This window comes from Sciurus vulgaris (genome assembly GCF_902686455.1).
Source record: "Sciurus vulgaris genome assembly, chromosome: X".
NCBI classification, from domain to species: Eukaryota; Metazoa; Chordata; class Mammalia; order Rodentia; family Sciuridae; genus Sciurus; species Sciurus vulgaris.
In genome coordinates, this window is record NC_136471.1 from 35,593,977 (window position 1) to 35,609,937 (window position 15,961).

Here is a 15,961-nt window from a genome sequence, read left to right on the forward strand (position 1 = left end):
CTTTAATAAAATTTCATTCTAATAATTATAAAGAAAGAAACATTCACTTTTCTAGGTGTTGTGTAACTGCACACAGAGAAAATTTCATGATCTTTTAAATTGCCATTGTGCTCTCTGAAAATCTTTTAAAAATAAAACAATGAAGAGGGAAAATGTAACAATGTTTTCAGAAAAGGCCTTTCACTGAGAGAGTAGATTCTGAGTCAATTTTGGAAAATTTTCATTTAGAAGAATAATTGCATGGTATTTTTTCTATTTCTTTCCAACAAGGGCATTTTGGTGCTATTACTCTACATGGAACTAGACTTTTCAAACCAAACATTATAACACTATATAATTCCATTCAAGATGCTTATTTATATAGTAGGTCAGAAAATTGGAAAAAACATACTCTCAAGCCTCACAATTCTGCATCAGCTAGAAGGGTCCAAGTTTTGAGTAGCTGTACAACCTTTGTATTATTTTTTGTTCATTTTAACAATAGCAATGATCCTTAAAACTAAAAACCCTACTTAGAAAACTTTTGCATACCCAGATGTCCCCATTGTAGAAAATATGCATCTGATAATTGCTTGACTTTGAAATTCAGTGACATTGGAAAGCAGCTACCATCACAAAAACCTAATGTGTTTTCCAAATTACCTTGCCAGAAGACTTGATTCCTTTAAATAATGCTGCTCCAACTATGATCCAAGCCAGAAGAAGGCAAAGTGCTAAATACCACACAATTTCTCCAGTTTCATCCATTCCACTAGACCTTTGAAGTGCCACTTTACTGAAACACAATAACCCTTTTATGAACACAATCATTCATCTTTAATAATATTGAATTTTGTAATACATTTCATCTGAAGGAAGCTTCATGAGTATTGTATTTAATTCATATATCCATGTCCTGTGAGCCTTTTGTTGACAGACTCTCTTGTATGAAGGAACAAAAATTATTCATTAAAAAGCCAGGCTCTGAACTTCAGGGTTAACTACACCCAATTCAAATTTCCCAAACCTAGAATAACAAAGCTACTGACTCCTCTCCCCAAATGATTTCTCTCTATAAATTCAAGCTGCTTGACATAAAGAAATTAATCTTATATTCCTTCATTTGACTCAATACAATATTTTTATCAAGTTAAAATGTATTAAATATTTCCTTATTCCATACTTGTAGATATTAGCAAACTCAAATGACTACATTATTCACAAGTTTTTCAAAAACATTTGGCAAAATTCTGTGATTTTCAACAGCAACATACATGGTTCTAGAATTTTAATTTTTAGCTTGACGTTTGACAGCATTTCAAGATCAAAATTTTAAAGAGTCATATTATGGAAAACAGTCTAGAGGTTAATCAAAATTAAATAAAATAAAAATAAATAAAATTCCATCTGGTTCAACAATCCTACTGTGTATATATCCAAAGGACAGGAAATCAGCATTAACCTGCACTCTGATGTTTACTGAAGTATTATTCACAATAGCCAAGAAATGGAAATAACCTAAGAGTCCATGAGCTGATGAATAGATAAAGAAAATGTGTTATATATACATAATGGAATTGTACTACAGCATTAAAAAGGATGAAATTCTGTCATTTATAACAACATGGACAGAACTGGAGTTCGTTATGTTAAGTGAAATGAGGCAGGCACAGAAAGACAAGTACCACATGATTTCACTCATATATGGAATCTAAAAAAGTTCATCTCATAGAAATTGAAAGTAGAACAGTGGTGACCAGAGACTGGAGAGAGTACAGTAGTGGGGATGGGGAGCAGTTGATCAATGGGTACTAAGTTACACTTAGCAGAAAGTTCTGGTGTGCTATTATACAGTAAGATGTCCATAGCTAACAATAATATATTACATATCAAAAAGCTAGAAGGAAGGATTTTGAATGTTTTACACCATAAAGAAGTGAAAACTGATAAAATACTTGGGAGTTAATATAACCAAGGAGGTAAAAGACATCTATGATGAAAATTATAGAACTCCAAAGAAAAAAATTCAAGAAGACCTTAGAAGATGGAAAGACAACCTGTGTTCTTGGATAGGCAGAATTAATATTGTCAAAATGGCCATACTACCAAAACAATATACAGATTCAATGTGACATCCATCAAAATACCAATGACAATCTTCACAAACTAGAAAAAAAAGTCCTAAATTTCATTTGGAAGAATAAGAGACCCAGAACAGCCAAAGCACTACTGATCAAGAAAAGTGATGCAGGAGGCATCACAATACCTGATCTCAAATTATACTACAGAGCTACAGTAATAAAATCCCAGCTTATTGGCATCGAAATAGACATAAAGACCAATGGAACAGAATAGAAGACACAGAGACAAAACCACATACTTAGCATCATCTGATACTAGACAAAGGTGCCATAATTAAATTTTGGAGAAAAGACAGCCTTTTAACAAATGGTGCTAGGAAAACTGGATAACTCTATGAAGAAAAATGAAACTAGACCTCTAACTCTCATCCTACGTGAAGGATCAAAGTAGATCAAATACTTAGGAATTAGACCAGAAACATCATGACTTCTAGAAGAAAAATAGGGCCAACACTGCATCATATTTGTGATAAGTACTGACTTCCTTAACAAGACCCCTAAAGCTCAAAAAATAAAATCAAGAATCAGTAAGTGGCATGCCATAAAATTAAAAGCTTTTGCACAGCAAAGGAAATGAGAATGTGAACAGAGAGCCTACAGAATGGGAGAAAATCTTTGCCAGCTGCTTCTCTGACAGGGGATTAATACACAGAATATGTAAATAACACAACAATTTTAACACCAAAAACAACAACCCAATTAACAAATTGGCAAATGAACTAAATAAACTTCTCAAAATAAGAAACACACATGGCCAACAAATAAATGAAACAATGTTCATCTCTGACAATCAGAGAAATGCAAATACTAAGATTTCATCACATTCTAGACAGAATGGCAATTAAGAACACAAATAATAAAAGCTGGTGAGGATGGGGAAAGTACACTGGTACATTGTTAGTGGGACTGCAAACTAGAACAACCACTCTGGAAAGCAGTATGGAGATTTTTCAAAACACTAAGAATGAAACTACCATATGACCCAGCTATAGCACTCCTTGGTATTTTCCCAAAACAACTAAAATCAGTATTTCGTAGCAATACAGCCACATCAGTGTTTTATAGCACCACAATTCACAATAGTTAAATTATAGAATCAACCCAGGTACCCATCAATAGATGAATGGATTAAGAAATTGTGATACACACACACACACACACACACACACACACACACACACAATGGAGTTTTACTCAATCATAAAGAAGAATGAAATTAAGGCATTTGCTTATAAATGGATGGAAATGGAGAACATCATGCCAAGTAAAATAAGACAGACTCAGAAAGTCAAAGGTCAAATGTTTTCTCTCATGTGAAAACTAGATTAAAATAAAGGAAAGAAGGATGGGAGCATTGGCTATTACAAAGATATAAGGAAGGTCAGTAGTATAGAAGATGGAGAGGGAGAGAGGAGCGAAGGGAAAGGGGAAGAAATGTGTAATGAATTCTTACATTATCATGTTATGTGCATATATGAACATGAGACAGGGAATTTCCCTTTATATATAAGTAGAAATAACCAATCAAAAATAAATAAAAGGGTGAGTGAAAGGAAGACCACTAGAGAAAGGAGAATGGGGTGGGAATGGAGGGAAGAGAAAAGGTGAGGATTCTGAACTGAAAAAGAATTCAATGCATATATGATTTTTTATGATAAACCCAACTATTATGTATAATTATAATACTCTAATAAAAATGACAACTGAAGAGTTAGTTATGTTTAACTTGACTTAAACATTTTATAATATATACATGTTTTGAAATATCACATGGTAGCTCATTAACATGCACAATTTATGTTTTTTCTGAATCAGTTTAAAAAATTAAAATAAAAAAGTCATATAGGGCATTTACATATAGATGATAACAAGCTCATTCAACAGTAGAGCCAAGGATGTAAGGTAAGGGTAATAGATCAGTATAAGGAGAGTTGATTTAAAGTTAATAAATTAAATATAGCCCCAAATATCTCTAGCCCATACAGTGGCAATTGTAAGCCAGACAAATAATTAGGAATTGCAGCCTTAAAAAGCAATTTTGCTCCCAATATCACCTATCATTCAAATTTTCATTATTAGAACCGCTCATTATAATTTTAAAAGTACACTATTTTTTCTGGTAAATAAAAAATAGATCACTAGTGTTGTGCCCATTGAATAATTCATTTATAGGAGAAACATTGTTAACTATGAGCTAACTTTACAGATAAGTACTATTCACCTAGGATAGGTAAACATGTAAACATTTGAATCAAATGAAATATGCTGATTCCCCCTTTTTTCTATTTATATGAGTTAAAGAAGGGACCAATCACTATTCTGTTCTTCTTTATAAAAATTTTTTTACTAGTTCTAAATTTTATTTTAATTGTTTTTAAGGTGAGTTTTCTTTAATGAAGAGGATGAGTATAGAGTACTTCTCTGAAACCTAGTAAAAGCTACACTGAAAAACTCATCTGCATCTAATACATTTTTCTTTATATACCATCTGAACAAACAAACAAACTAAACTAAACAGATAGTGAAGGCCTGGAGCAGGAATTTACATGAAGTGAAGATAAGTCCATGATGTTATTCTGTTTAGTTATCTTTTATGTCAGATACTCCACTGACTGCTTCTCTTTCCCCTATTTTATATGTAGTAACTGTATTTAATTGACTCTACTATTTCCTTCCCAAATGTGATTATGATTGGTCATAAGTTATCCTCTACCCTGTTGAAAACTTAATTTAAAAATTTTAATAACACCTGTTTAATAAGTAAATCCGCTAATGTACTTACTTCCAGTATTGTTCACTTGGTAGCTGCCCTGGCTGATATACTTCACTGCCATTCACGCAGGTAAAATTGTTGGCATCTACCCAGCTAATATTCAGTAGGATCTCTTCACCATACATACTCACATTACAGTGAGTTACTAAAAATGATTAAAAAAAAGAAATACAGACACATATGAATTGAGTTTCTGAAGAGTACTTTCCTGAAAAAAATTTACTGGTAAATATTTAAGTTACTGACTAAATTTTTAACTTGGTAAAGGTAGAATAAAACATTTTACAAGTAGAATAAATCATGTACATGCAGCATCTTAAATCTTCTCTACTCCTAAGCTTGGAGTAACTGTAATACTATTTGCCCTTTTAAACTGTGATAGTACTTATACTATTAACAGTTACAGAGTAACAATTGTTTCCATTGAGATTTAGTGCTCTAAAAACTTTTAATAGGTGGACTTATCTATCTAAACTATGTAGATAAATTGATATATTCAAATTCTCAGAAGTATGAAATCTTTATAACTTTAACCTCTGATATGTATAGGTAATCACAGTGGTAATAGACCACAATATTGATGCTACTTATCCCAAAGTTTAGTATCATATTGACATGGACAAAACCCACTGTTTCCTGAAACATACATTATGGCTAGCACTTTTCTCTATCAGTTTCCCATTCTCTTGCTTCTCTTCTATCCAGGACTTAAGCCTGCAAGAAGTACTCCTAGACCTGCTTTAATGTTCCTGGCTGCCCTGAAATATTAACACATTAATCCATTCTCAGATCATATATGTTATATTCTGTTTTAACCAATGACTATGGCCTACTTAAAATTGGACCCGAATTGATGCTATGTATCCCAATGATTAATAACACCTACTGTTCCCCAAAACACATACTCCCACTATTATGGATGCCACTTTTCTCTCTTTATTACTTTCCAGTTTTCTTACTTTTCTCCTACTCAGGAGGATTTAATCCTTCGATCTTATTTAGAAGAAATGAAAGAATGATGTGAAGATAATAATATTTTAAAAATTAAATCAGTAAAATTTACCTATAGGTGATCTGCTACAGTTTTTGTCTGACCAAGAAGAACAATTTTTCCATGGTAGTTCACTTTGAAAAGAAGCAAACATGTAGTAAAGACTATAACCAATTATGACATTGTAATAGATTGTCACAAAAATGGATATCAGGACCATTGTAATTCCCACACCTGGAGAAAAACAAAATTAAACAAACTTAATTGAAATTTATTGTACTAATTCATAAAAAGAAGCTACATCTCTATTTCTACAAAATCTATTTTAAATTAAAAGGCTATTTCAAATAACTATTTTTCTTCGTTTTGAGGAGGTGGATTAGGGGAGGTCAGGGATGAGGAATGTGTGATACTCTCTGAGTAGTTTTATTCACAAATTTAAAACTATTTTTATTTTGGTTTTCTGAGACAGTTTTTCATTTGATTTGAAAAGGTATTAAGGTCAAGGGAAGAAGACCTGTATTAAGCCATCAAATTCGCATAAAGCCTATGTCTATTACTCTTCGTTATTAAGTCTACAATTCTTGTCAGAGTGGACAGAGTGAACGTTAAAAACATTCAAAGCCCATATCCTGTTGACACATTGACCAATACTTACATCTTCATCTATAAACCAACATTTTGACAAGTAGAAAATGAAACATCTGAATTAATGTTCCGAAGGGACATAGTACAGTATTTCTACAAGTACACATAAATTGTATAATTCAGTGAAAATTTGAACTTAAACCTCCAGCATTTCTTTAACTCGGTAGCTTCTAAATGCAGTTTAGCATACTGAATATAACTCCAGTGCTTAAGATCACCTTTTAAAGTAGCTTTTCTAGTCTTCCAGTACAATATTCTATTCACCTCCTCACGAATTTATTTTTGATGTCCCATTGAGATTTTTACAAATAGTTTTCAGCAGCTAGCAAATACTAATATGATATTTAATCTTCAGAGAGGAAGGCAGTTTGATGTTTAATGACAATCAAGGCATTTTCAGCTTTACGAGTATCCTATCCTACTAGGAGGAGCCAAAAAAAAATAGTGACCTGCCCTTCAAGTTTTCTGAATGAGGCTTTGTAAAAGATGTGCAAAGACAGTGAGACAAAGTCTGCATGTGTATTATTTAAAAAGTCAGAGCTGCTAAGTAAGTGTACAACAGGACTATGCCAAAAGAATTCAAAAGGTGGAAATAGAAAATGGCAGCATCCTTACGAACATCTCTACTGTCCTTCGTAACCCTGCCCATATCTACAGCCACACTAAACACAAATAAAAATTAATATTTCATTCATTTCATTCTTAAATTTCACTGTTGCAAACAATACAGAAAACAGCAATGTATGCTTCTTTGCCGCCTTTGGCAGGGTTTTATTTTTGTGCTTTCTATTTTTTCAATTGACAGATAAAATTGTATAAATTTTTCATAATGTTTGAAGTGTATATACATTGTGGAATGGTTAAATCTAGCTAATTAACAAATACGTACATAGTTGTCATTAAATTGGAAAGAACACTTAATATCTACTCTATTTTTGAGAGTATAATATTGTCATTAATTAATCACCATGCTATGACTCCTGAACTTACAGATTTGTAGATTATTGATCTCTTTAATTTATTTCTCCTAACTCTAACCATATATCCCTCCCTCCTTCCTAACCACCCCAACCTCTGGTAACCACCATTCTGTCCTCAACTTCTATAAGATCAAACATATCCAAATTTTAACACTTTTTCTTCCAAATAGTGAAGTCAGCTATATGCACACATAGACCAATAATCATGATGCTGAAAATATTTTAAGACCAACCTTGAAACAATGGCAAAATCCTCCAAACTGAAACTGGACCTAAACTAGCAAATTGGCCCAGTGAACACTCTAGGAAGAACAAAGGTAAACCAGCCAATGCCAGCATAATTGCATAAGGTATCAGGAAGGCACCTAGAAAAGGCAAAAAAAGAACAAAAATGCTATTACATTCCAAAACCTTGATGGCACTTTGACAACCAGCATAACATTTTAAGTCTCCTGATACAGTAGAATCAGTGTGTTCTGGGTTCGGGCCCCAAACTTATTGCTTTCTATGAGAAAATGGGCATGCTAATGTTACCTAATGAAGTGACTGCAATTATTAAAAATAATTGTCTATAAAAAGTAAGCTAGAGGAGTTGAATAATCACAGGTTATGGAGCCAGAGGGACCTAGGTTGAAATGCTGGATCTATCACTTCCTAGCTATGTGACCTGGGGCAGTTTATCTAACCTATGAACCTTGTGCTCCTCATAAAAGTGGAGAGCAATTACCAACTCAACAGTTTCTGGTAAGGGTTCAAATACTGGGCCTATATTGAAACAGTTGACAACATGTCAGGCATATACCATATGTTCAATGTTAACTTCCATCCCCTCCTTTCTTCTTTAAAAATAAGTGGCCTATTTTTAAGACTTAGGGTACAAATGCTAAATGTGTTTCACAGTAGAAGTTATTATGATTAAGTTTATTATTCTCCAAATAATTATGAGGCTCTTTACTCAATAAGATATTTTTTTTTGGTTTTGATAGAATAATCTAAACTGAATAGTTAACTTTCAATTTCAGAGATATTAATTCTTCCATATTAAATTATCTAGCCCTTTCCCACACATACCCCATTTTATTTTTTTTTATTTTTTTTTAATTGTAAACAAATGGGATACATGTTGTTTCTCTGTTTGTACATGGCGTAAAGGCATACCATTTGTGTAATCATAAATTTACATAGAGCAATGTTGTTTGATTCATTCTGTTATTTTTTCCCTTCCCCCCACCCCTCCCACCCCTCTTTACCCTCTATACAGTAGTTCCTTCCTCTATACTTGCCCCCCTCCCTAACCCTAACTCTAACCCTTCCCTCCCCCCCATTATGTGTCAACCTCCACTTATTAGCGATATCATTCGTCCTTTGGCTTTTTGAGATTGGCTTATCTCACTTAGCATGATATTCTCCAATTTCATCCATTTGCCTGCAAATGTCATAATTTTATCATTCTTTATGGCTGAGTAATATTCCATAGTATATATATACCACAGTTTCTTTATCCACTCATCAATTGAAGGGCATCTAGGTTGGTTCCACAGTCTGGCTATTGTGAATTGAGCAGCTATGAACATTGATGTGGCTGTATTTCTGTAGTATGCAGATTTTAAGTCCTTTGGGTATAGGCCAAGGAGTGGGATAGCTGGGTCACACATACCCCATTTTAAACTTTTTATTAGTTTGTTTTCTTTCTGCCTGCTTTTGGGGCATAATATTATTCATGAAAACCTTTACCAGATTTTGAATTGAATTAGGGACAGAATATTAAACTTATTCTGGATGTCTTGGCAAAGTTTAATAAAAGCAGTGTGGATAAAAATAGGATGAGGTACATTTCATTTACTCATGTGTATAATTTTCCTCTAGTATTTTTCATATTATGATGCTGTAACATCATACCTATGAATTACATGTTTTCTAGCCCTTAAAATAGATTCTACTCAAAATGATACAATCAAGTACAGACTATTTAAGTGGCTTTACTTTAATGCTAACCCTGAAAGACATAGGGAAGACTGTTTGTATAGATGTTGCAATTTGTTATACCATCATTACTATGACTAATAGAATTTTAAGTCCTACCAATGATAAATATGAAGAAAAAATAATACAAATATTTCTGCTTACCTACAATAATAAAGTTTTACTAGCCTTTTATGGACAGGTACTTTTAAAAAATTGATAATTTTCCTCAATTTAACATATGACTTTTAACACCCTTTATTGTATCTTGTTACCAGTGATGACTATGATTAATAAATTGTTAATATAGTGGCCAGACTGTTAATACTGCTGATCTAGATCTTAAGATAACATGACAATTTCTTTTATATACTGTTTAAAAATCTGCAGATAAAAATGTTTCCAGATTTTAGCAATAGTTTTCCAAACCCAACCATATTTTTTAAACCTGATCTATTAATATTTAACAAATTTGAATTTCATGTTACTCTTCTACCCTTGAATTTAAAAAAGAAGGAATTGAGAGAACCCAGATCCTCTACTACCAAAATGATATCTTTAAAAACTGAGAGTCAATATGGCATATTAACTTTTAAAGAAAATAGCAAAAAATGATTGAGCCTATGTTAAATAATACCATTTTGTTTTGGCAATATTTAAAAAGTATTAGTTTTATGTAATTTCTAGAAATTAATGGCAATTGTTCAATGAATGTATGCTGTCAAGTCACAGGAAATCTCTTATTCAAACCATGAGGTCAAGAAGCTCAAAAGGAGCTTAATGCTTCTCTTGACCACACTGGACATTAGAACATAGACACCAAACAGATTGGGATTCCTGACTCATTTGCCGACTCTTACATCAAACCCACTACTGAATGACCTAAGTCCTACAAACAGGATTTTATGCTACCTAACCTTTGTGTTTAGTAAAGTTCTCCTCTCTTAATTCTCTGAAGGAGAGTGTGAACATTTTAATGCATCAAATTAAAAAGAAAGAAAACATTGAAATATCACAAAAAACTCTTATTGTACTAAGAAAAAATAATTATAGTGGCATAGTTTCACTGGTACCCAGTTATGAAATATGATGGCCTGTCACCTCTACACTTCTAATAGAACCTGTAATTACAAGTAAATAAAATGTGGTGTAAGTGAAAAGATGTTTCAACATTACTAAAGAATTGTGCAATTCATTTTATTTCCCTTTGCATGTACCTCAGTTATTTTTTTCTTCTTGTTCTAATGGAGTCTACCTTAATGGTGTTGCAAGAATAAAACATATAGCCTTGAACTAAACTCTGTTGCATCTTAGAAGGATCTTCTACGTGGTCAATTCAATTTGGAATATATATAACTGAAGACTGAAGTTTAAAATACTAAACATTTAATTACATTTTATCATCTCTTTCCACAGTTAAATTACCAAAATGTAATGTCTTATTTTAGTTAAGCAAACAATTCATTTGAGCTTCATAATAGAACTATATATCCCTTTTTTCTTTTATTTAGCTATAAATTAAGCAAAACACAACTTGAATTTGAACAGATTTTCACAGAAACATGTACACATCTTTTTAAAGTCATAGTTGAAGATTATATGGGATGTTAAATTAGAAGCTCAGTAATGATAAAAAAAAATTTATCGAGTATATATCAGAGAATATTTTGAAACCAGTTTCCTAATTTGAGCTAGTAGCTCAGTCTAATAATAAAGGTAGTATGTTTGTTTCCATCCTTCCATTAACCCAGACTATTGTATACCTTTATAGACTCTTAAAATGTCCTCAGAGGCTGTAGAGCACCCCACTCAAAACTGGAGGGAAAAGAGAAAGAAAGAATACCTCCACCATTGTTGTAGGTTAGATATGGGAATCTCCACACATTTCCCAGTCCCACTGCATATCCAACCATAGATAGTAGATAATCTGATTTTTTGGACCAGTTCCCACGGTCCTGATTCTCATCATTTTCACCAACATGGAAATTCTCAGATGAAGCCGTCACTTTCTAAGGAAGGGAAAAAAAAAAAAAAAACCTTTCTATTACAAATTCCACAGAAGCATAATTTCAAAAATCCATAGAGTTACAGAAAGGGAGGAGAAGAAAGAACAGATCCTATGTACATTGTATCCAAGGGAAATTCTTTTCAAAATCCAAGAGGTTTCTGCTGGATTTTGCTCAACATTTTCTCCTTGGGGGGAAAAAATCTGTAGGTAGATATTTCTACCACTCCTTCAGCTGAGATCATCCAAATTTTAGTGAAAAGGTTAAATGTCATGCCAGCATGAAAGGCAAACAGAAGAGGACAAATCTGGTTTCAAGTGCAAAAGTCTTAAAGATTAATTAGGAAAAGCCAACACTCTTGAGATTGTAGCAGATCTTTGAGGAGGATCAAATGTAGCTTTACTGAAATATTACAAAGAACTCATACTCCCTTTCTTATGTGCAGATAGTTTTGGAAGTTTGGAGTTGAGGAACCTTTAACTTTTCCCCCCCTGTCTTGGAGCATAAAATCAGTTTTTTTCTAAAAGCCACAGAATAATATGCAGAGACAATTTTCCTGTCCCACCAGGTGGAGCAACTCTCTGCACTTTAAGTGGGAGGAGAGGGGTTCTCTCCCAACCTGTTAACTGCTGTGGGGTATCAAGGTTCCTTAGGTCAGATAAGGACAGTGCACTTTCACATTTCCCTCCAGCATATGGCCACAGTTTAGAGAAGGACAGAGAACAGGATTTCGTGGGTACTTCCCAAACCCAGGTTGAGGTAGTTCTAAGTCTCCTAGCTGCCGGAATAAGAGCTGTTCTCTTGTTCCTCTACTCCATGGGGCTATCTCAGGCACACCTGAAGATAATTGAACAGAAATGAAGAGAACAAGGAGCAACCACAGAAGGCAAAACCTGAGACTGACCCTCCCTCTTAAGTTTTCCCTTCCCAGGCCCTCCACACCTCCAGCAGCTCCCAGACCCCTACCTCCTTCCCCCTGCACTTGAAGAAGCTGGGGCACTTCAATTTGTCCATGGTTCATTCAGTCCCTCGGCTTGCTCCGCCTTGCTCTTCTCACAGTCGGGCTGAGCTTGACTGGTAGCAGGTGCACACTCCCCCGTTCCTACCTGCCAGAGTGAGCCACCTTGCCCAGGGGTGGGACCATTTATGGAGGGAAGCTCTCCCTTCCCCCTCCCAGGCTCCCAGTCGTGTCAATTACCGGAAGGGACCTAAGTGAGGCTCAGGTTTTTCCCCAGGTAATCCTGCATGTAGCAATTCCCTGCCCCGGCCCCAGGAAAGGGCTGGGCTGTGAGCGAGAGAGCGAGCGGAGCTGCCTGAGCCGGGATGACTGACAGCCTTTGACTCAGAGCTGTGCAGGTGCCTTAGCAATCTTGCCTCCTTTCCTGGATTCCTTGCTTCCTCCTAACCTCGCCTCTCAGTCTGGTCTCTGTCCTGGGGCCAAGTGCTGATCTCCCCTGGTTCTGGAAGGTGGGAGAGACACAGTCGGTGGGGCCCATTCTGTTAGTCAAGATTCCCCTAAACAGACCATACCGCCCTGGGCCCACAGATTTCCCAAATATTTGCCCCTCGCTAGAAAGCTTTTCATTCCCTGGGGCAGACACTGCTCCCAGAGGGAAAGCCCCTGAATTGGGCACCTTGAAAGGCAGCCAGCTAAGATAAGATTACCCAGCTGGCTCTGCCTGAAAACAGTGACTTTGAGTCTATGTCTCAAGCTTCTTTCTCCGCCTTCGGGACAGTTTTGCCTTTTACAAGGATTGCTTTGTGTTGTATTTCAAAGAAGCCAAACACAAACAAATTATTGAGCAGGTTTATGGGAAATTCTAACCCAACAAAGGACTCAAATCTGCAAGAAGGGTGAGGCCTAGAAAGTAAACCATAAGGAAACATCCCGGTTTGACTGGGGAGGAAATAATTATTATAATGCTGTTTACCAATGTAACAACTTTTCATCAAAAACTCAAATGATTTAAACATAATCTATCCAGTAAGAGATGGTGGTAGTTCTGTGAAACATAACACAAACCCCTGCACGCAAAGGAACAAGCAAAGAGCCAAATTCTATATCTTATGTGAAGTTCCTTTGTTCCTACTGACTGACAAGAAATTCACATTTGCAATAGAAATATGCCTTCAGAAGTCCAGTTGAGTAGAGAAAAGTCCATGAGGAAGGTTTGAAGGAAAAAGTATCAATAAGTTTCAGGTAACTTGGTCTTGAATTTAACAGGCTGCTATGTTTGTGTGTGTGTGTGTGTGTGTGTGTGTGTGTGTGTGTGTGCATGCATGTGCATGTGTGTGAGAAAAACAGCACATGGGTATGTGCCTTTTAGTATTACCTACTACTGACATGTCCTGAAGGCTAAAATGAAGAAAGTATTATGGTAGACAGGGTAAAGTGAAGGGCTCATACACCTCTTTATAAAAGGTGAGCTGAAAAGTAAATCTAATAGCATTTACCAAACTATTGAAGTCCTGAAGAAATGAAAGGGATTCATCATGGGCCACCACAAACTGTTGGCAACTAAGAGAGTAGAAAGAATAGAAAGATAGAAAGATTATGGGATCAAAATTCAGGGGTAGGTGATATTTAGAGAGAACAAAGAGCAATTTTCCCTGTATGTTACACAGTAGAGAAGCTTCAATCACTTATTTATTTACTTATGTATTCATTTATTTATTTATTCTAATTGGTTATACATGGCAGTACAATGCATTTTGACACATTGTACACAAATGGAGCATAACTTCTCATTCCTCTGAGTGTACATAGTGCTGAGTCACACCAGTAGTGTAATCATACATGTATTTAGGGTAATAATATCTGCCTCATTCTAATGTCCTTCCCATCCCCACTGCCCCACCCTCCCCTAACTCCCCTCTGAACAATCCAAAGTTCCTTCATTTTTCCCTACCTCCCCCCACTATGGATCAGCATCTGCTTATCAGAGAAAACGTTTGGCCTTTGGTTTTGGGGGGTTCACTTAGTTCACTTAGCATGATATTCTCTACTTCCATCCAATTACCTGCAAATGCCATAATTTTAATCTTCTTTATAGCTGAGTAATATTCCATTGTGTATATATACCATAGTTTCTTTATCCATTAATCTATTGAAGGACACCTAGATTGATTTCATAGCTTAGCTATTGTGAATTGAGCTGCTATAAACATTGATGTGACAGTGTACTGTAGTATGCTGACTTTAAGTCCTTTGGATATAAAAGAAGGAGTGGGATAATCACTTTTAAGATTAGAGCACTTGAGGCAAAAATAAAATGAAATAAAATAAAAGTATTTTAGGGAATGTATTTTGTTTGTTTAGGGGTTGGTATTCCCATTGCCAGGCATGGCTTTTCATGATTTGCTGCCTTTTTCCTATCATCTCTTGCCATTCTTTGTCTCAAATTCTTAGCTTGTATGTACTATCCTGTACCTACTCTTTCTCACCTCTGTGCCTTTGCTTATTATGCTATTGCTTCTTCTGGAAATTCCCACCTCTTCTTTATTTGGCTAACTACTACTCATCCTTTAAGACTGCTTAGGTGTCACCTTCTCCAGGTCATTCTACAATAGTTCTTCCTGTATTACCAAAGACTAGGTTTAGATGCCTCTGCTCTCTATTCCTATGCTATCCTATGTTCTTTCTACATTGTGTAAAATCATTTGCTTATAGTCCTCTAGACTGTGAGTTTATTGAGGGCAGGGAGACTTTTTTAAGTTTTAGGAATATATTTTAACTGATACATAAAACATAAAATTTATAGGTTAATGGGTAACATGTTTTCATACCTGTATGTACATTGTGTAGTGTTTAGGTTCATATAAACATATGTATCTCCCCAAACACTTCTCATTTCCTTATGGTAAAAACTTTCAAAATCCTTTTGTCCTAGCTTTTTTAAATGTACAATACATAATTATTATTTAGAGTCATCATACTTGTCAATAGTACCCCAGAGCTTCTTGCTACTAAGTGTAAATTAATACCCACTGACAAACTTTTCACCATCCAAACTCCACTGTTCCCTGCCTCTAGTAAGTAACCACCATTTCACTCTCAATTTCTATGAGATCAAATTTTGATTCCACATGAGTTAGATCATGTGATACTTGTCATTCTATGCCTAGTTTATTTCATTTAACATAATGTTCTGAAGTTATCTATGTTGTTGCAAATGAAAAGATTTCATTCTTTGTATGGCTGAATAGTATTCCATTGTGTACATGTACCACATCTTCCTTATCCATTCATCTGTTGGAAGATAGAAACTTAAGTTGTTTCCATTTCTTGACTGTTATGAATAGTGCTGCAATGAGCATGGGAGTATAGATATGTCTTCAACATACGGATTCCATTTCTTTGGGTATATACCCAGTAGCTGTTGGATCGCTGTAGCATATGATAGTTTTATTTTTAATTTGTTTTGTGCAGTACTGAGGATTGAACCCACAGATACTTTACCACTGAGTTATATCCCCATTCC

At 34.9% G+C, this 15,961-nt stretch overlaps 1 protein-coding gene across 1 annotated transcript in view; it reads right to left on the reverse strand.

Annotated features, from left to right (window-relative positions):
• The window catches only part of SLC6A14 (solute carrier family 6 member 14), a 28,835-nt gene extending 16,249 nt beyond the window's left edge, over positions 1 to 12,586 (reverse strand). The window contains exons 1-6 of the mRNA XM_079124474.1: positions 12,447 to 12,586; positions 11,318 to 11,483; positions 7,746 to 7,877; positions 5,957 to 6,118; positions 4,903 to 5,038; positions 643 to 775 (exon numbers count right to left, since the gene is read on the reverse strand). Coding sequence (XP_078980600.1) covers positions 643 to 775; positions 4,903 to 5,038; positions 5,957 to 6,118; positions 7,746 to 7,877; positions 11,318 to 11,483; positions 12,447 to 12,494 — 777 coding nt within the window. The 5' untranslated portion in view covers positions 12,495 to 12,586. The remainder of the gene's footprint in view (positions 1 to 642; positions 776 to 4,902; positions 5,039 to 5,956; positions 6,119 to 7,745; positions 7,878 to 11,317; positions 11,484 to 12,446) is intronic.
• Between the last annotated feature and the right edge of the window lie 3,375 nt (positions 12,587 to 15,961).